Source organism: Plectropomus leopardus, chromosome 7 (genome assembly GCF_008729295.1).
Source record: "Plectropomus leopardus isolate mb chromosome 7, YSFRI_Pleo_2.0, whole genome shotgun sequence".
In the NCBI taxonomy this organism is placed as follows: domain Eukaryota; kingdom Metazoa; phylum Chordata; class Actinopteri; order Perciformes; family Serranidae; genus Plectropomus; species Plectropomus leopardus.
Window position 1 is genome coordinate 861828 of NC_056469.1, and position 21320 is coordinate 883147.

At 39.7% G+C, this 21320-nt stretch overlaps 1 protein-coding gene across 2 annotated transcripts; it reads right to left on the minus strand.

Moving 5' to 3' along the window:
- Window positions 1-4113: 4113 nt before the first annotated feature.
- Window positions 4114-20442, minus strand: rbm42 (RNA binding motif protein 42). 2 transcript variants are annotated; one of them, XM_042490946.1, is made up of 12 exons: window positions 20149-20442; window positions 19805-19861; window positions 18054-18189; window positions 17764-17833; window positions 15808-15870; window positions 15161-15315; window positions 14843-15013; window positions 14387-14521; window positions 8844-8961; window positions 8603-8700; window positions 6635-6731; window positions 4114-4386 (listed from the first exon to the last, which is right to left on the minus strand). In XM_042490946.1, exons 2-12 carry the CDS (start codon window positions 19858-19860, stop codon window positions 4274-4276), a joined length of 1212 nt encoding a protein of 403 aa, XP_042346880.1. In that variant the 5' UTR covers window position 19861; window positions 20149-20442; the 3' UTR covers window positions 4114-4273. The 2 variants fall into 2 exon arrangements, with proteins under 2 accessions (XP_042346880.1, XP_042346881.1); XM_042490947.1 differs by having other exon boundaries at window positions 19805-19864.
- Window positions 20443-21320: the final 878 nt, after the last annotated feature.

The following is a 21320-nucleotide window of genomic DNA, read 5'->3' on the forward strand; positions in this document are numbered from 1 at the left end:
AGCCGTAATGCAACGCACAGTTTGATGTTTTTATCAATTAAGTTACATTGGATCAACTTTAGGAATGTAAACTGCTCAAACTGAGATCGACATTTAATATTGTCATAGTTGTAGTTGGATGTTTGACGGGCTGTCGTGGTTGACATGACTCTGCAACATTGCGTGGACATTGGGGGCAGTGCCTCTGGACTGGCACCAGAGGGTGTGCTCCAACTACAGGGGGATCACACTCCTCAGCCTCCCTGGTAAGGTCTATTCGGGGGTTAGAGAGGAGGGTCAGCCGAATCCCGGATTCAGGAGGAGCAATGCGGTTTTTGCCCCCATTGTGGAACTGTGGACCAGCTCTGGACCCTTGGCAGGATCCTTGAGGGTGCATGGGAGTTTGCCCAACCAGTCCACGTGTTTTGTGGACTTGGAGAAGGCATTCGACCGTGTCCCTCAGGGAGTCTTGTGGGGGGTTCTCCCGGAATATGGGGTTTCGGACCCCCTGATACGGGCTGTCCGTTCCCTGTGCCAGAGCTTGGTCCACATTGCCGGCAGTAAGTCGAACTCGTTTCCAGTGAGGGTTGGACTCCACCAGGGCTGTTCTTTGTCACCAATTCTTTTCATAACTTTAATGGAAAGAATTTCTAGGTGCAGCCAGGGTGTTAGGGGGGTCCAGTTTGGTGACCAAAGGATTGGGTCCCTGCTTTGTGCAGATGATGTGGTCCTGTTGGCTTCATCAGGCTGTGACCTCCAGCTCTCACTGGATCGGTTCGCAGCCGAGTGTGAAGCTGCCGGGATGAGAATCAGCACCTCCAAATCCGAGGCCATGGTTCTTAGCCGGAACAGGGTGGAGTGCCCCCTCCAGATCGGGGATGAAATCCTGCCCCAAGTGGAGGAGTTTAAGTAACTCAGGGTCTTGTTCACGAGTGAGGGAAAGATGGAACGGGAGATCGACAGGCGAATCAGTGCAGCGTCTGCAGTAATGCATACTCTGCACCGATCTGTCGTGATGAAGAGGGAGCTGAGCGGAAAGGCAAAGCTCTTGATTTACCGGTCGATCTTCATTCCTACCCTCACCTATGGTCACGAGCTTTGGGTAGTGACAACAAGATCGCAGGTACAAGCTGCCGAAATGAGCTTCCTCAGTAGGGTGGCTGGGCTCTCCCTTAGAGATAGGGTAAGAAGCTCGGTCATCCGGGAGGAGCTCGGAGTAGAGCCGCTGCTCCTCCACGTTGAGAAGAGCCAGATGAGGTGGCTTGGGCATCTAATTAGGATGCCTCCCGGACGGCACCCTGGTGAGGTGTTCAGGGCACGTCCCACCAGTAGAAGACCCCGTGGAAGACCCAAGACACTCTGGAGAGACTATGTCGCTCAGCTGGCCTGGGAACGCCTTGGGATCCCCCGGAAAGAGCTGGACGAAGTTGCCGGGGAGAGGGAAGTCTGGGCTTCCCTGCTTAGGCTGCTGCCCCCCCGACCCGACTCCGGATAATGATGGATGGATGGATGGATGGATGGATGGATGGATGGATGGATAGTTCTAACAAACTGCCTCAACAAACACTACATTGAATTCAGTGTTGTAATATAAGGTATTTTCTCTGTTTACACTTTATTCACCTGTAAGCCAAAAATCCATTGGAATTATATAGATTATACCCACTTCCTCCTTGGTAGCCTACCCATATGTAAAGATACACCCACTTCATCAACTACCACTACAGGATCAAAATCCGTCTAGTCTCAAGAAAATGGTAGTTGTGTTTATTTGATTGTAAAGTGTTACAAAAACTCTTGAAAAAACTGAGCAGCTTATGAAAATCTGTGTGGAGAAACAAGGATAAGTTTAAAGAAAAAGAAATGTCACCAAAAAAAGCTTGGGACTATACTATGTTATTTTTATCAATTTTTGATCGACATACCATACTATGACATTTTTTATCTGTATTTGGACAACATACTATACGACGACATTTTTATCAGTTTTTGGACAGCATGCTATACTATGACGTTTAATCAATTTTTGGTCGCCATACTATTCAATGAAATGTTCATCAATTTTTGCACGACAAACTATACAATCACATTTTTATCCATTTTCTGACAACAAAGTATACTACTACATTTTTAACAATTATTGGCTGACATACTATACTACAATGTTTTTATCAATTTTTTGACAACATAACATGCTATGACGTTTTTATCAATTTTTGGTCGCCATACTATACTATGACATTTTAGCAATTTTTGGTCGACATACTATTCAATGACATTTTTATCAATTTTTGAACAACATACTGTACTTTGATGTCTCAATCAAGTTTCTGACAACATACTATACTATGACATTTTTATCAATTTTTGGACACAACGTGATACCATGACATTTTTATCAATTTTTGAACAAACACTATACTTTGACGTTTTATCAGTTATTGGAATACATACTATTCTATGATGTTTTTCTCAATTATTGGCTGACATACTATACAAGGCTGTTTTTATAAATTTTTGGAGGACATACTTTACTATGACATTTTTATTAATTTTACAAAAACATACTATACTATGACGTTTTCAGACATTTTTGATAGACATACTATGACTTTTTCATCAATTTTTGGATATGCTATAGTATGACTTTTTTATCACTTTTTGATCGACATACTATACTATGATGTTTTTATAGATTTTTAGACAAAATACCTTACTATGACATTTTTTTCCATTATTGGATAACATACTACACTATGACATTTTTATCAGTTTTTGGAAAACCTACTTTTCCATGACATATCAGTTTTTTGGACGACATACTGTACTATGGCATTTTTTATCAATGAAATGAACGAGATACTAAACTATGATATTTTTATCAGTTTTTGGAGGACTTACTATACTAGAACATTTTTATTAGTTTTTGATTGACATACTATACTTTGATATTTTTATCAGTTTTTGAATGATATGCTATACTATGAAGTTTTTATCACTTTTTGATCAACATACTATACTGTAATATTCTTATCAGTTTTTGGACGACATACTGTGCTATGACATTTTTATCGATTTATAACAAGGAGATACTATACTATCATGTTTTTATCAAGTTTTGGACACAAACTATACTATGATGTTTTTGGTTGACATACTATACCATGACATTTTTATCAGTTTTTGGATGATATGATATACTATGAAGATGTAATCAATTATTTGACAACATACTATACTATGACGTTTTCAGCAATTTTTGGACAACATACTATATGATGACATTTTTTTGATCAATTTTTTGGAACAAGATACTATACTATTTTTGGTCGGCATACCATTTTAACATACTATACTATTACATTTTTAGCAGTTTTTGGACAACACACTATACTATGACGTTTTTGTCCTTTATTGGATGACATACTGGACTATGATGTTTTTACCAATTTTTGGACAACATAGTATTCTATGGCATTTTTATCAGTTTTTGGAGGACACACCATACTATGACGTTTTCATCAATCATTTTTGGATGATATATTATAATATGATGGTTTTATCCATTATTTCATGACATAATATACTATGACATTTTCAACCGTTTTTGTTATTTTGTTATTCGTTATTTTGAGGTTTTCATTAGTTTTTGGACAACATACTATACTATTACATTTTTATCAATTTTCAGCCGGCAAACTATACTATGATGTTTATTGGATGATATATTACACTACGATGTTTTTATCAATTTTTGAAAACAAAACACTGTACTATGAAATTTTCATAAATTTTTGGACACCTTACTATGCTATGACTAATCCCTTTATTATTCAGTCGAAGTGGAAGTTGGTGCTAAATTTGAAGAAATTCCCTCAAGGTGTTTGTGAGATGTCATGTTCACATAAATGAGACAAAAAAGCTCATTTTGATATTGACCTTTGACCAAGAAAATCCCATTTGTTCACCCTTGAGTCCAAGGGAATGTTTGTGCCAAATTTGAAGAAACTCCCTCAACGTGTTTTTGAGACAGACAGACAACCTGAAAACATAATGCCTCTGGCTACAGCTATCACTGAGTGCATGTTAAATGCATTCTGATGAACACAGCCAGTAAAATTCACAATGACCACATCAACTAAGAAATTATGGTTTATTTAAGGAAGAAAAAAAACTTAACCAGCCATACAATCTCAGCACATCTCCTGATTGGACAGATCAGAATAAGTCATGCTCTTACACGCTGCTGTCTATCTACAGGGGAGGACAACACACAGTCCCACTCACACAAATGCTATCTGAGGCCCAGTTTCTTCTTCTCTTTCTGTTTCTTGCGAACCACCTCCAGGTTGCGGTCCTTCCACATGCTCTTCCTCAGTTTGATTGGACGACTGCCGACATACTTCCCTGCTCAGACAGTGCGAGAGGGGGACAAAAGGAGAGGAAGCCATTAGAAACAGAGTCAGATTTACACTCTGGCAAAGGCAAAAAAAATGGAAGGAGGAATTTCTAATTTTAATTCAATTATACCTATTGATATTTGAGGTCACCATGATCTTTGACCTTCAACCACTAGATTCTGATGAGTTCATTCTTAAGTCCAAGTGGAAGTTTGTGCCAAATTTGAGAAAATTTCCTTGAGGCCATCTTCAGATATTGCATTCACAAGTGTGAGAAGGATGGGAAGTCAGTGACCTTGACCTTTAAACACAAAATTCTAATCACGTCATCCTTGAGTCCATGTGACTTTTTGTGTCAAATTTGAAGAAATTTCCTCGAAGTGTTCTTGAGATATCATTTTCACAAGAATGAGATGAATGTAAGGTCACTGTGACCTTGACCTTTGATGTAGCAGGATTTAGGGACAACTTTTAATATATTTTTCTCTTACACCATGTTTAAAAAAAAGACAAATAAATCTATCTTGTACCTTTGACCACAAAAATCTGATCAGTTCATCCTTGAGTTCACTCGAACGTTTGTGCCAAATTTGATAAATTACCTCAAGATGTTTTCGGATATGATGGTCACAAGGATTAGACTGACAAGGTCACTGTGACCTTCACCTTTGATTTTTGAGCACCACAATCTAGTCAGTTCATCCCTGAATCCAAGTGATCAATTGTGCCAATTTTTTTTTTAAAAAAAGATATCAGATTCACAAGAATGGGCTTAATAAAAAGACAAGCTGAAAACATAATGCCAAGAAAGAATTGAAATTGAATTAAATATAACAAAGCCATAACATGACAACAACGTTTGTTTTTTTTTGGTAAGTAGCAGAGAACAGCATTCACCTACTGTTCTTAATAAGAAATTTCTTCTTTAAACCCTTGAGTCAACAGTTTGACAAACACTTTTTTCTGTTTGGGATTTGTTCTAAGGTCAGACCAGAATCTACAGGCACAAAAGAGCAGTCTCTCTTTTTTCTGAAATCCTACAGTTGTATAATATTGTAAGATTTATATTACCATAATATTTTTATCATTATAACATAAATATATATATTTAAATTTTGTAATTTTACAAAAAGAATCAGTCTTTTAAAATAAACACTACAGTAACACTTAAATTCACATCAGTTATATAAATGGCAATCACACCATCTAAAATTAGTGATTGATCACACTAGAAAAAAAAAAAGAGCCCACGTTCACTGTTTTTCCCCCTCGTTCGACACACACACACACACACACACACACACACACACACACACACACACACACACACACACACACACACACACACACACACACACACACACACACACACACACACACAGAGTCCTCAGTCCTGACAGCTGTGTTACTGTTATACGTTTGCAGTTCTTTAGCTGATTAATATATATTTTTAGCATCCCATGTATCTCTCAACTTTTCTTCATCTCCAGTCTCTAATGGTGCCTAATGGTGCACACAGCACTGCAATGTCATGGCCTTTTTGGGGGATTTACAGGGTGTTCAATTAGGATCAAATGACACACACTGTCAAATTTAGGAGGACTTGAGATTGATTAACTTAGCTGCTTTGCATTTTGCTTTGCACTTGCATACTACTGCATATCTTTAAGATCTTTTCCTTGATTTTATGCATTTATATATTCTATTTTTATGCGTATTTTATTAATAGTATCAGTGGGTTTTATTTTATTTTATTTCATTTTTCATTTAATGTTATGCATTCCGTGCACTAAATTTGTATCCTTATTTTATCTTACTGTTACTGGATCCATTTGAAGATGCATTCTATGTATTCTTTTCTGATTTACACTAAAACATTTTGGGCTGCATTTCTTGTATGAAAGGTGCTATATTTGAACAATTCTGGTGTTTAAAAACACCTCGTGAATTCTTTCCTTAGGAACAAATTTAAGAAAAAGTGCAGAATACATTGGTGAATGAGTTGACTGTAGGTGACATAAACAATGACTGGCACATCAATACTGTGGAAAATGAGTATTAAAACTGTTTCAAATATTTAGAATCCACATTTATTAAATCAATAGTTTTTAATGCTGGTTGAAAGTCATTAGCTTAAGCTGTACATCCAGCACCATCAGAGTGTAAAATATATGAATGAATCCAAATCAAAAGCAGGCACATGTAAAGACAAGCGTGTAAATGTGTGAAAAGGTGCAGCATGTCTGCAGACTGACCGTTCATCTCTCTCATGGCTCGCACGTAGTCGTTTGGATCCTTGAAGCTGACGAAGCCATAGCCTTTAGTCTTTCCTGTACGCTTGTCTCTCACCACCTGAGGACAACAGTTCAGGGGATGGTTTTACTTGTCTGCTACAGACACCACAGGTCACACACGTGGAAGTCACAAGTCTAAGATCACAAGCCTAAAGCAAGTCCCAAGTTACTGTGTGAGCAGTCAAGTCAAGTCATTGCTCAGGTCAATCAAGTCATTAGTCAAGTCACACTCAGAGAGGAGCAGGAAAGGGCAGTGCTTAGGCACTGTTACAGTCCAAAATCCTCCGTTATCAGAGAGCCTGAGAATATGACAGCCTACAGTGTGTGTCTGCTGTGTGTGTAGTGATGGAACGACGAGCTGACACTGTGTCAGTAGTTGAGAAAGACAATCTATACTGAATGAGTTATTAGTTCAGTCACAGAAGCCAATAAAAGGACATGCTGAAGCATGCTGTCTCTGTACAGAGCTACATCAGAGCTACATCAGAGCTACATCAGAGCTACATCAGAACTACATCAGAACTACATCATCGCATTCATGAATGGTACATCTAGTAGGTGGCACCTTGCACAGAGAATAACCTCTGCCACTACAGTGTGAATGTGTGTGTGAATGGGTGAATGTGACAAATCCTGTGTAAGCACTTTGAGTAGTCGAAAAGACTAGAAAAGCGCTATACAAGTACAGTCCATTTACTATTTACTATGTCCTCCACAGAGACTTCTTAAAGTGGGTACCAAGACCAGGGGGTTCTCCCCTGCTGCAACATGTCATGTCGAATGTTAAAAAAACAAACAAACTTCTCAATATCAAGAGAAACGTAAATAGCTCATAAAAAAAGTCCTGTCTCAAATCCAAGTCAAAGTCTCAAGTCACGAATACAAAGTCAAAGTTCTCAAATTTGCCACTTGATTTGAGTCTGACTTGAATAGCCAAGTTTCCAGTTACTGAGAAAGACTGCGAGATGGAGCTGGAAACTCAGGAAAATCCATGAAGAAGAGCTTGAGTTCAGACATGTTTTACAGGATGTGTGTCCTGAGACAGGTACTAGGAAGCCAGTTAAACTACCCAGGATATGTTCGTTGTCAGGCTAAACTAACATAACATATGCTGTCTGGATACCTGGGATTGACTAACTCGGATCAATTTGCCCAGTCAGCTCAGGGATTTCCTCTCAAGCCAAAAGTGCGTTCACACCAAACCATGAACGAAGCATGCTGCCTCATATTCTATGACATGACACAGTGACAATAATATATGTTTTTTCCCCTCTATTTAGGTAGATGATGAAGAAACTCCTCTGAATATGCCACATAAAACACTTAAAGTGATGCCAGAAGGTTTCTCCCACAAAAGTGAAAAGTGGAAAAGTAGTAGTTGCATTTATAATAACAGGAGTCCAATTAACAGTCTGGGTTATATTTCTAATAAAATATAATCTTTGGTTTTTATTTCAAGTTCCCATCACACAGGTGTCTGGTGTTATTCTGAGCTGCAGAGAAGAATCAGAGCATAAAATCAGACACATTCAGATATCACTGTGGGGACAATTTTTTTCAGCGATCTGATTGCTTGATGGTCAGGTTTGACAGGTTGTGATCTGATCCACAGAAGTTAACACTGTCTGCAGCAGGTTAGCAGTTCAGCAAAGGTTACCATGGTGATTCACTGTGCAAAAAAATGATCCAGCTTTGTGGTACTGAAAAGTTAACCCTTATGTTACCTCGCTAACTCCAAAGCCTGTTTCGTAGTATAGGCCTCTGGATGATATCATGACAGATCTCTACAACAGACAGTATAACTCTTCACGTAAATATATACATGTAAGTTGTGTGACTGGTGAGTAAGATGTTCTCAGAGCTGAAAAACTACAGAGATCAAGGCTGTAGAGTTTGTCTCCAAGTTCTCAGAGAGGGTAACACGCAAACCTTAGCTTTGAGGAAAGACGGGTATCTGCTGAAGGCTCTGGCCAGTATGTCATCATTCACCTCATTACCAAGATCACCGCAGAATATTCGGAAATCATCTGCAACAAAACGAGAATCAAATAGAGCTTTAGTTCTCAAATATATGTCTGCTATCTGACATCATTGTCATGTTCATCAGGTGTCTAAGGCTGTTTTCACTGAACCCTTTTCAGAGTCCTTCTGTCCCTGCGGCAGTGTGTACCTGAATCCCAATCCAACAGACTGGCGTCCTCCCACGTGGTTCCTGCTGCAGTACGGATACACTTCTTCACCTTCTCCACCTTCGCTCTCTTTTTGTCCTCTGAAGCACTTTCCACAGGCTGGAACACCAACACACATATACACACACCATCAGAAATCTCCACCTATATATCCCTGATAGACATCTTTTAGATGAAAAGTACATTGAATAATATCTTCTGTTTTTTCTCAAATTTTGATTGCAAATTTGTTAAACTCAATGTCAGTGAGCACTTCTTTTTTTAAGATAATCCACTTCACAGGTGTGGCATATCAAAATGCTGAGTAAGCAGCATCATAACTACACGTGTGTCTTGGTCACAATAAAAGGACATTCTAAAATGTGCAGTTTGATCACAACACCATGCCTCAGATGCCACTGGGATTCTGACTGCAGTAATGTCCACCAGAGCTGTTGCACATGACCAAAATGTTAATTTCACTACCATAAGACATCTCCAGTGTCTTTTCCCAGAAAATTGGTAGTACATCCAACCAGCCTCACAACCCTGGACCACTCCACAGATGTGCCTTGAACTGGTCACAACAAAGGCTTCTCTAGAATGCAACATGTTCTGGCAAATTCATAAAAAAGTACTAACAGCATCACAGCACCAAATCCATCTTGTATTGAATCAGTAATAAATAAAATGGCAAAGTGATAATATTTGAACACTATGTTTTCATGTTTATGAATGGACTAATGGAGCAATTAGTGTCCTGGAGCCTGCGTATAATTAGCATCCACATTATATTTCAGCTTCGTTAACAACCCTCTCTAGATTTCTTTCTTGCTGCAATGCCACAGAGCTCAACCTTTCTCTATGGATCACAATCACAATCTTAATACAAAGGATTTTAAAATATGCAAAGCAACTTTTCAAGGGCTGTTAAATAAAACATTTATCATGCAATGCAGTTTCAGTGAAACTTGCTTGCTCAGGCATAGTGTGTTGAGTGACCTCAGACATTTGCAGTGGAGTGGGTGCAGACAAAGAACTGAAGACTGGGGCTTCCACACTGTCTCAATGTATCCAGTGTTTATGGTGGAAGTCTGCCAACGTTACTTTTGGTTGTTATTTTTGTGGTTTTCAAATTTTCAGACTTACTCTGCAGAAAAATGTCTATCTTTTGTCTTTTTGTCTACCTTACACAGTATAGCTAGGGGCAATGGGCCTCATTTACTAATATGTATGTAGAGACGTTCGTACCCTACACGTAAAATAAGTGCACTTGCAAAACTACCGTCAGATTCATGACATGTGTGCACAAGTTAATTTAGTTCTTACGACTGTGCATGTGTTGGTTGATCAAAATCTTTTTTTTTTTTTTTGATTATTCTTTTGGGCTTTTATGCCTTTAATGTATAGGAAAGACTTTGCGTGAAAGGGGGAGAGAGAGAGAGGGGGCGACATGCAGCAAAGGGGTTGAACTGAACTGGAATCGAACCTGCGGCCACAGTGGAGAGGACACAGCCTCTGTACATGGGGTGCCTGAGAAAGCACTAAAGTTGTTTTTGCATTCATATTATGGCCCTGACACACCAGTGTCTGACCCTCAGTAAGCGTCTGTGAATGTAATGACAGTCAGAAACAGCTGATCAGCCACTCCTCTCTCTTGTTGACATGTTCAAACATTTCACTCTCTGCTGAACACAGACTGCAGTCTCTTCCAGCAAGGTTAGATATGACAACGTAACACCTGCTTAGAGAAAATTCTGAATTTTCTAAACCCTGTTTAACAGAATTTCGAAGCAGAGAAATTTGGTAGGAGAAGACATCATTAGAGGCAGATTCAATTCTCATGTAGATTCTCAGATTTACTTTCAATTATCCACACCTCTTACAATAAAATCATTATCTCTGGTGATTTTAACTTACACATTGATAATCAGTCAGACTCCATCGCCTCCGAGTTTTTAAACCTGCTTAACTGCATGGATTTTATTCAACACATCACTGAACCCACTCACAAGAGAGGACACAGTCTGGATGTTGTCATAACCTCCGGCCTGTCCACCAGTGTGTCCTCTGTTGTTGACTTGGCATTGTTTGACCATTTCTGTATCTTTTTTAACATCACTGGTTTTATTCAGCGGGACGCTTCGGCGCACACTGTGAGGAAACACTATCTTACTTCTGAAGTGGCTGTAAATTTTATTTAGGTTTTACATGACATTCCTGTTGACATTTTACCTTCCTTGTGTGATTTTATCGTTGAGAATTTTTACCGGAAATTAAAGTCGACTCTTGACTCCGTCGCCCCACTAAAAACGAGGAAGGTGACAAGAAATCCTATACTTTCATGGAGAAATGAAAAAATAAAACAATTAAAAAAAACACTGCAGGACAGCAGAAAGGAAATGGAGAAAAAACAAACCGTCAATAAATTACCAAGTCCTCCGTGAGCAACTAAAAATTTACAATAATGCAGTCAAAAATTCCAGAAAGGCTCACTTCTCTAAACCCATCACAGACCATAAGCACAATCCAAAAATCCTCTTCTCTACTATCAATCACCTTATTAACCCTGATTATAATAAGTTCAGCGGAATGTCAACAGACTCCCTTTTTGAGGACTTTGCAGACCACTTCAGAGGTGAAATTGAAAAAAATAGATCAGATTTGTTACCATATCAGAATATGGCTTTTAACACACCTGAATCTTTGCTTTTATATGAGGAAACACTGAAGAGTTTTGTCCTGGTTGATGCTGAAATGCTTGGTAGAGTTTTCTCCCAAGTAAATCTTACAAACTGCTTTTTAGACCCCATTCTCAGTTCACTTTTTAAAACATTTTATGGATTCTTTGAAGATGAAATTTTAAACATCATGAATTGCTCTCTTCAGACGTATGTCTTCCCAACTGCCTTTAAGACTGCAGTGGTCAAGCCCCTTCTGAAGTAGAGCAACTTAGATGCTAACATTCTTGATAACTACAGACCAGTATCCAACTTACCATTTTTAAGCAAAATTTAAGGAAAACTTGTTTTTATTCAGCTAAATGATTTCTAAACAAATACAATATTTTAGAAAAATATCCATTTTTAGGATGAGCCACAGTACAGAAATAGCCCTATTAAAGATCATAAATGATTTCAGGTGTGACATGGACATGAAGAAACCTTCTGTCCTGGTGCTACTGGATCTAAGTGCGGCTTTCAACACAGTAGATGAGCAAATTCTTTTAAACAGACTCCACAACCTGGTCGGCCTCTCTGGTACTGTTTTTAACTGGCTTTCCCCCTATCTCACAGATAGAGAATTTTTAGTTAGTATGGGTACCTGCTCCTTGAAGAACTATGAAAATAAACTGTGGTGTGCCCCAAGGCTCAATTTTGGGCCCCACACTTTTTAATCTTTACATGCTCCCACTTGGGAACATCATCAGGAGGCACAGCATCAACTTTCACAGTTATGCTGATGATACACAGCTATACTATATCTCCATGTCTCCTGATGACCCAGGACCACTCGATGCCCTTTTTAACTGCATTTTAGACATTAGGTTCTGGATGGCAGTTTTTCCTTGGGTGATGTGAGAGTCTAAGGCAGGGGTAGGAAACGTGAGGCTCTAGAGCCACATGCGGCTGTTTTGCCCATCTCCAGTGGCTCCTGTATCTCTGACTAAAAATTATATGGAAAAGAATTGCGATTATTTTTTTTAAATTTTCATTCATTTTTTGCAAAAATTGCAAAAAATATGTAGCCTGTACACAGAATATGAAAATGTATTTCATTAACTAAAATATGCATCATATTTCTGTGACCTTGGTGTCTTTTCTGCTAAATTTTGCCAAATTTCAAAAATGGTGGGCGGTCCTGGATCAAAAAGGCCTGTCTAGCTATGGATTCCAAATCCAAGATAGGAGAAGTCTCAGAGGAAAATGGAGAAGTTATTAGTGCATAGAGATAATATTAACAGTGCATGGATTGATCTTTTAATTTTTACCACCAACACTGCAAAGTTAATGTAAAGAAAAAATAATAAATAGTGGTAAAACATATTAAGGAATGATCATGTAGACCCATTAATAATATTGATAGGCTAGTTTGACTATATGTGTTATGTTACCTGCGGCTCCAGACAGATTTTTTTTTTGTTTTGGGCCAGAAATGGCTCTTTTGATAGTAAAGGTTGCCGACCCCTGGTCCTAGGGCAGAGGGATGTTGTACACTGTAAAGCCCTCTGAGGCAAACCATGTTTTGTGATAATGGGCTCTATAAATAAAATTGACTTGACTTGACTTGACTTCTTGCAGCTCAACCAGGACAAAACTGAAGTTTTAATTATTGGTCCTGAAACTCAGAGAGAGAAACTTCTAACAAAAATACAGACATTGTTTTTAAAAGCGTCACAACAAGTAAAAAACCTGGGGGTCATCTTTGACTGTGAGTTTGGTTTTATTCCACACATTAAAAACATAACAAAAACGGCATTTTACCATCTCAAAAATATTGCCAGAGTCCGCTGGTTTCTCTCCCAAGCAAACACAGAAACGCTGATGCATGCTTTTATCTCTAGTCGTATTTACTACTGCAATGCTCTACTCTCTGGTCTTCCTAAAAAGAACATTACTCGGCTACAACTAATCCAGAATTTAGCAGGAAATGTGCTGACGAGGACCAGAAAGAGAACACACATTACGACTGTTTTAAAATCACTGCATTGGCTCCCTGTGTGTTTCAGGATTGATTTTAAGGTACTTTTATTGGTCTATAAACATCTTAATGGTCTTGGGCCTTCTTATTTATCAGACTTTATCATATGCACCCTCGGGAACCCTGAGGTCCTCCGGTACCGGCCTCTAATTCAAAAAACAAAAACCCACGGTGAGGCATCGTTTCAGTATTATGGCCCCCATCTGTGGAACAGCCTGCCACAGGACCCGAGGGCTGCAGAAAGTGTTCATATTTTTAAACGCAGGCTCAAGACCCTCCTTTTTAGTCTAGCTTTAAGTTAATCTGTATTCTTTTCTAAAATTATTTATTTACTTATTTATTCTATTAATCTACAAACACATTCATTTATTTATATTTTATATTTATTTATTTATATTATTAAGATTCTTAGGTTGTTAAACTGTATGTTTGAGCTAATTTTTGATCACGTATATTTTATCTCAGATTTGTTTTATTTTATCTGGCTGGGAAGGGGGGTTGGATTATATGTATAGAAGTTGTTTTATGTTTTGATGTTTTGCTATGAAGCCCTTTGTGCTACATTAAATGTATGAAAAGTGCTCTATAAATAAAGTTTGATTTGATTTGATATCATAACTGAATGCTAAACCTAAATAATATCATAATATTATCCACTGCCAATATCATAATATTATCCACTGCCATCCACTTAGTTGGGTTCTTTAATTATCACATATGGCTACAATGTTTGTATCCACGAACTCTGGGCTATATAGTGCACTAAATCCTTTCCATAGTATTAAAAAAATCCAGAGAGTTTCAGAGTTAACATTGGAAAGCAGACATCTGATTTGAAATGTACCTCAGTGTGGGGGGGCTCAGGCTCAGGCATGCTGGGTCCAATGACGGTGCTGCTGTCTTCGCTCTCCTTCTTATCCAGCAGACCTGCTGCCATCACTGCTGCTTGCTGCTCTGCAACCCGCGCTGCAAGTTCCTCCTGAAAGATCCACGTCACAGACACTCAGACTGGCTTCATGAGAGGGCAACCTCATGGTACAACAGCCGCAGCCTGGATACTGTATCACATTCAGTGACACACATACCCACATTAATACACACCAGAGTTTAAAAACACATCAGAATACAGAAGCAGCCCTCTCTGTGCATGGAGTGATGCAGTCTCTACTGTTCAAACACATACATTCAGGCAACACAAGCAAAATATGAAATAATACAAAGAGACAGACAAGCAGCTTGCTCTCAAAAAATTTGTAGCAGCACGCAGAGACACTCTTTTGTAAGGTATCAATCATATTACCATTCTGGCCTGTCTCTGAGCTCGGACATCAATTCTTTTATGTCCAACAGGGGCAGGAGGGGAGGAGTATACGGTTGGTGCTGCCTGGATGATTGACGGTGTCGGTTTGATTGGGGGCGTGGCTACCTGTCTTGTGGGTGGGGCTGACACCATTGAGACCATATCATTGACCTGGGATACACCAACAGACACAGAGACGCAAGAACTTAAGATACAAGATAGATTACAGTAGACAATATTACAATAAGACATAAAGCTATACTGTGGTGAAAAATCTCCCCGGTACAGTAGGTGGACGCCATGTCAACACCATCTGACCTGAGTTGCTGCAGCCATGTGCTGGATGGGCTGAGAGGCACTCTGAGGTGCCTGGCCCTGCAGAGAAGGAGGGAGCATCATGGGAGGTGGTGGAGGAGGCCGGGGCAGAGGAGGTGCTATTGGAGGGCCGCGCATCATTGGCAGCCTCTGACCAACTGTCAACACAGTGTTAGGAGAATAATAAATACTGAAAATATATATTAATACAGAAATTGGTTTTGCTTCCATTTTTCACAGGTTTAAGTTAAAGACCTGCCTCACCTGATGGGTATTAATCATCAAAATGCTGATTAAACAGCAGGTGCTCAGGTGTACCTTGGGATGGTCACAATAACGCTCATATTTAAACAAATTTGTGGCCAAAATTTGAGAGAATTAAGTGTTTTTGGTTAAAAAAATTACTTAGAAACATTTTTAAAAAATGGATGCACAAAAAGAAAGTATGGTGTAACTAATAACTTGATGAAAGTAACTTTTATCAGCCATTGCTTTGTTAATTCAATCATTTAACAAACTCAAAGCTAGTTTACATGAAAATATTATTTCCTTGTGGGCTAGATTTACTGATTATCAATAATTAATAATCACTTCTAGCATTTCTGCTGAAAGTCTTTCAAGCAAACATGCTTCCCTGGTAGTAACCTTACCAGGTCGCTGCAGGATATGGGGGACAAAGGCTGGTCTCAGCATGGGAGGACGCACTGGAGGGACTGGGACAGACATAAATCACAAAGTGAGTGTGAGTAAAACTGAAAGGCACATGACAGTAGAATGGGTTCTCCTGCCAGAATAAGCCTGTGAACACTAGAAATAGGCTATAGTCTGTTTTCCCATTGCTAGTAGCAGACAAGTCTGTCTGTCTGTCTGTCTGTGGCCATTTTGCGCTGTCCAATTGACATCAAAAGAAGAGCAGGTAAACAGTAGTTAGCATCAGGAACAAAGGTCTGTGAAAACTTTCCAGTTGTTTCTTATATACACACACACACACACACACACACACACATATATATCACTTAGTCTATCTTTCAAACTTAACTGCAGACTCATTTGGACTGATGTTTTAGTGCTGCTTAGACGGCAACATACATTAATTAATGATGGATCATCTTTGAATTTCGCCAGTTAAGGAGATGAAATCAACGCTTTCACTCAGGTGTTCAATCAACGCCGAGGTGATTTGTAATTTGACCCAGGTTTGAATGTCAACTGTATACATTTTCATTAAATTAAGAAGCCAGATGTTAGCGGGTGTTTGTGGGATTTTTGTGTAGTGGGACTGAGGCTTTAATATGCCCTGCCTCTGACAGTTACATATAGCACCTCAAAATACAATCCCCTTTATTAAAGATGCTAGTCTTGAAAAAAAAAGGACAATGAAGTACAATCTTTTAAAACAAAAATCAACTAGAATTGCTGCCTCATGGCTGTATACCTCTGCAAACCATTCTAGTTACAGTTAATATCTGTCCAGACTCATAGCCATGACAGTAGACTCGCTTCAAATATGGATGCTGCTGCAAAGAAGTTACAGTTGTTGATGCTTCACACACATCTTCCCCCAGAAGCACAGAGGATCTCTATAATCAGTGCAGTTTACAGATTACTGTCACCATTTTGGTATTTGACTAAATATCTTCCCCTCTGTTACTGAGTTTTGGTGTTGAATCTGATAAAAAAAAGACTAAAAAAAACATGTTTAACATTTAAAATCAGTGTTTTTGAAACGCTGTTTGGTGAATGTGGAGGGGCTACGAACTATGGTGGCCTACGTGAAAACACATATGTCCTTCTCTAGAGCCAGATTTTGGTTTGTTTGCTCTGTACTACTGTAGAAACATGACAGTGCAACATGATACATCTCTGCAGATGAGGACCTGCTCCCTATGGAGAAATTAACGGCTAATTCTGGGGCTGTTTACACAGCAAAGGTTCTTGCGTGAAACGTTTAACATTTGGTGCAGTTTGGCCTTTCGTTCACATGGCAACAGTGTTTTGGGAGTCTGAAAACACAAACTTTTGAAACCGGGTTCCAGAGTGTAATTTTTTTGAAAACGCCACCCTTCCTGTTGACATGTAAACTGGCAATATGCAGATACTGTGAGAACAGTGACACATTACATGTCAGACAAATAGCCATGCACAAGTAGAAGGACAACAATAACAACAATGGCAGACTACCGAGCTGTGTTTGTGCTGCTGATTCTGCTGAGATTATGAACGCTGTTGGTTCTCAAGTGTGCATTCACCATGATCTTGTTTGTTTGTACTCAGCGCTCTGTAGAGGAACGCCTCTGTGTGCAGGTTACACCACTAACTACTGGCCTGGCATGTTTTCACGATTTTATCATATGAACACAGATTATTTTAAAACTCAAAAGGAAAGACTTTTCTGTTTGCAGTAGGGCCGTTCTCGTCTAAATGTGGCTTCTAAGGTAATGAAAATACAAGGATTATTTTTTTTCGGGTAATTTGACACTACGGAAAACGTAATTGTATTCTATTCCATTTCTGCTAATAATTTCCCCTAAACACTGCACACTGGGCCTTCAAGTATATTCCTGCAAAACCCTACGAATTGAATATGTGTGAGAGTTTATGTTCACCTGGTCCAGCATAGATGGGGGGTGGAGGACCAACAAAACTAGCAGCTCTGGCTTCTAATGTCTGCTGGACCTGAGAGAGGAAAAAAGATAACAAAAGGTAAGAGCTATAAGAGGCAGGGTGAATGCTGTGCACAAAGAATAGAAAAGTCAATTTCAACATATTTCCTCCATCAGTACCTAAATTTTAGAATTTTTTTGCTATGAAGACAAAGAAGCACAGCTGTTAGTATTAGTAAATGTTAGTATTTGATTGTACATTTCAATTTAGATATGACTAGAATAGTACAAACCTGTCTGTAGGTGTTGGTACCGATAATGGGTCGCACTACTGGAATTGCAGGGACAGAGAGGGCCACAGGTACTGCCTCCATAACAGGTGGGCTTCCTGACACTGGTACTGGGCCACCAAGAACCTCCTGCTCAAACCTAAAGCAAGACAGGTACAGAAATAGACTGCCATTAATAGACCACAACATTTACAGTTTTCCGTCAGTTTCCTACTTGATCCCCTTCTGGGTTGTTTTACCTGAGCTAAAGAGACCATCATTTTTTTATTTATGTATAAAACAAAAAAAAAACATTAAGAGAGAACAAAGAATGACATTCAAAGAAAAGCTGAGCCTTAACTCATTGAGTGCCATTGACGTATATATACGTCCAAGTGTGTTTTTGGCAGCTGGCACCGGGGGGCGCTCTCAGGTGCCACGGGGTCCAAAGTGTTTACTTTGAAAAAGTACACAATAGTGTTCAAAGCAGGCATGGTCGCCCGCATACTGCAGGCAGGAATAATGAACTAAGGGATTCTGGTTCTACTTTGTGGGTTTTCTCTCTCTGAACTGGGGCCATAATTTGTTGCATTGTCCTGTACTTTGCATATTTACACACATTTGTTATACAATTTTCAGATGTCTTTTATGTCATTGAAGGCAAAATTATAACATTCAAATCACTGTTTTGCTTGACAGACTCCCTTTCACAAAAATGCATTTTTCTCAGCTTTCTAGAAAAAAAGTGGTCTTTTTGGTGAAACTAGCCTTTATTCAACTTCAGATAAATCAAGAATGGAACAAGGTGCAAACAGCAGTTTTTTCCATGACGAAAAAGAGAAAAAGATTTTCTTTCATTTGAGCTATTTGGTGTTTTCAGAGTCTTTTAAAAAAATATTCTGTGGGTCTTGAAAGATGACTCAAAATGGCCAGAAAAGCTAGCAAAAGCCACTTTCCTGGCTGGCACTCAATGAGTTAATTGCCTTTTGTGTTGAAAAGAGAATAGAAGTGAATGAAAGCTGCATGCAGTTAATCCACAAAGTCAGGTGGAGCTGTACAGAGGTCCACTTCAAGTCCAACTGCAGAAAACGCTACAGTGGCGCAAGCTTAAAAACACATATACTCCAATTTACAACATAATTATCGGTCATACTTTTGTATCATTTCACCAATACTTCTGCAACATCAACATTTTTTTTTACACTTGTGAAGTAGTGTGTGAAGCAGAGGGTGTAGCAGTGTGTGAGGCAACGTGTGAAGCAGTGTGCGAGCAGTGGGTGAAGCGGTGGATGAAGCAGTGGGTGAGGCAAAGGGTGAAGCAGAGGGTGTAGCAGTGTGTGAAGTAGGATGTGAAGGAGCAGATGAAGCAGCAGATGAAGCAGTGGTTGAAGCCGTGTGTGTGAGCAGTGGATGAAGCAGTGTGTGAAGCGGTGTTTGGAGCAGAGGGTGAAGCGGTGTTTGGAGCAGAGGGTGAAGCGGTGTTTGGAGCAGGGGGTGAAGCAGTGTGTGAAGCGGTGTTTGGAGCAGAGGGTGAAGCAGTGTGTGGAGTGATGTTTGGAGCAGAGGGTGAAGCAGTGTGTGAAGCGGTGTTTGGAGCAGAGGGTGAAGCAGTGTGTGAAGCAGTGTTTGGAGCAGAGGGTGAAGCAGTATGTGAAGCGGTGTTTGGAGCAGAGGGTGAAGCAGTGTGTGAAGCCGTGCATGAAGCAGTGTGGAGCAGAGTGTGAAGCAGAGGGTGAATTGGTTTGTGAAGCAGTGTGTGAAACAGTGGTACTCACAGAGCCATCTCAGCCTCCATCTCCTTCAGACGCTCCTCTCCTGACTTGAGCGCCATGCTGCTAATCAGAAACATTAATCAAAGACCAACAACAGTGTCTCCATCTGCTGAGATACACCACACACTGAATACTTGCACACATGAGACCAACATCTTCACTACAAAAGACCCCACTGATCTCACTTAACCTTTAAGAAAGCTACATTCTGGCTGGTAACACCAACTTCCACAGTAGACTCGGGAAAGTGTCGGTAGTTTGCAACGGGGTTAGTTAATGCATCGTCAGTCAGACCGTTTCTTAATTTCATGTACTCTAGATAACAGTCATAGAATCACGGACCTTACCTCGATGTGTTATTGTGTCGCTTTGGATATGAATCGCTCCCTCTTACTGTTGACGCTAGGCTTTAACGTTAGCGTTAGCTAGCACATCAGAAGCTAGCTAAGGTAACAATGAGCCTGGCTCTGCTCTCTTAACCAGTTAACTACTGTTGTTACCGCTAACCTACGCGACAGCTACTTAACCTAGTTACCAACTAGGAATTGACATGTTTTAACTGGAAATAATTGTATAATAAGTTGACTTAGCTGCAGCAGCACGAGCCTACACTGATGCTAACCATACTTGTATGACGCTAGCGTTCTTGGTTCTTCCCTGGTTCTTCCTCCCGGAGGTAAAGCCGCGGCTGGGAGCTGGAGGTACTCTCACTACCGCCCCCTCCTGTCGCGGAACGGGAGGACAGCCTGGATCATGCGTCTTATCAAATCGAAGAAAAATCTACTGCCTGCTCCACTTGACAGCTTCATTAATGCTTTTATCTCAAATATGAACTCCAGCCTTCTTGAGATCTTCTTGCGTCCTTTGAGACCCACAGCTCTGGAAAAAATGAAGAGACCACTTCGATTCTTTTCTTCGACCAGCAGCTCTACATGTATGCCAACCATTCTATTCCACTTCAAATCCATTTATTTGACGCAGCGAACCACGTGAACCAAACCTTCTTTAACTAGGAAATGTTTTTTTGTTTGTTTGTTTGTTTGTTTGTTTTTAAAGAACACTATTATGGTTATCACTATGGTCTTGCAAAAGGGCCAGCTGGATTGCAAAAGCAGTGTCAGTAGGCTACCTCAAAAAGAATTAAAACATAATTATTGGCCATATCAGAAGAGATGAGGAGAAAAGTCAAGCAAAGTTGAAAAAAAAAGCCCTTCATTCAGAGATCCAGGCTGAAGTTTGAAAAAGACCCTGAGGACTGGATCATGAATTAAGGTCATTCTCTCTGATAAGACCAGTTTTCAGTTTTTGACCAGTAGCTAGATGTCTAATGGCAAAACAGAAACCTGGAGAGGCTTAACCACAGTGTCTCACACCACAGTGAAATTTGCAGGAGGATCAGCGATGATTTGGGGCTGCTTAAGTGTGGCTGGAATCAACAAGCAACACATGAATCAATCCAGTCAATCCACCAACAAGGTTATCCTGGAAGACAATTTACTTCCTTCTGCTCTATGTTCCC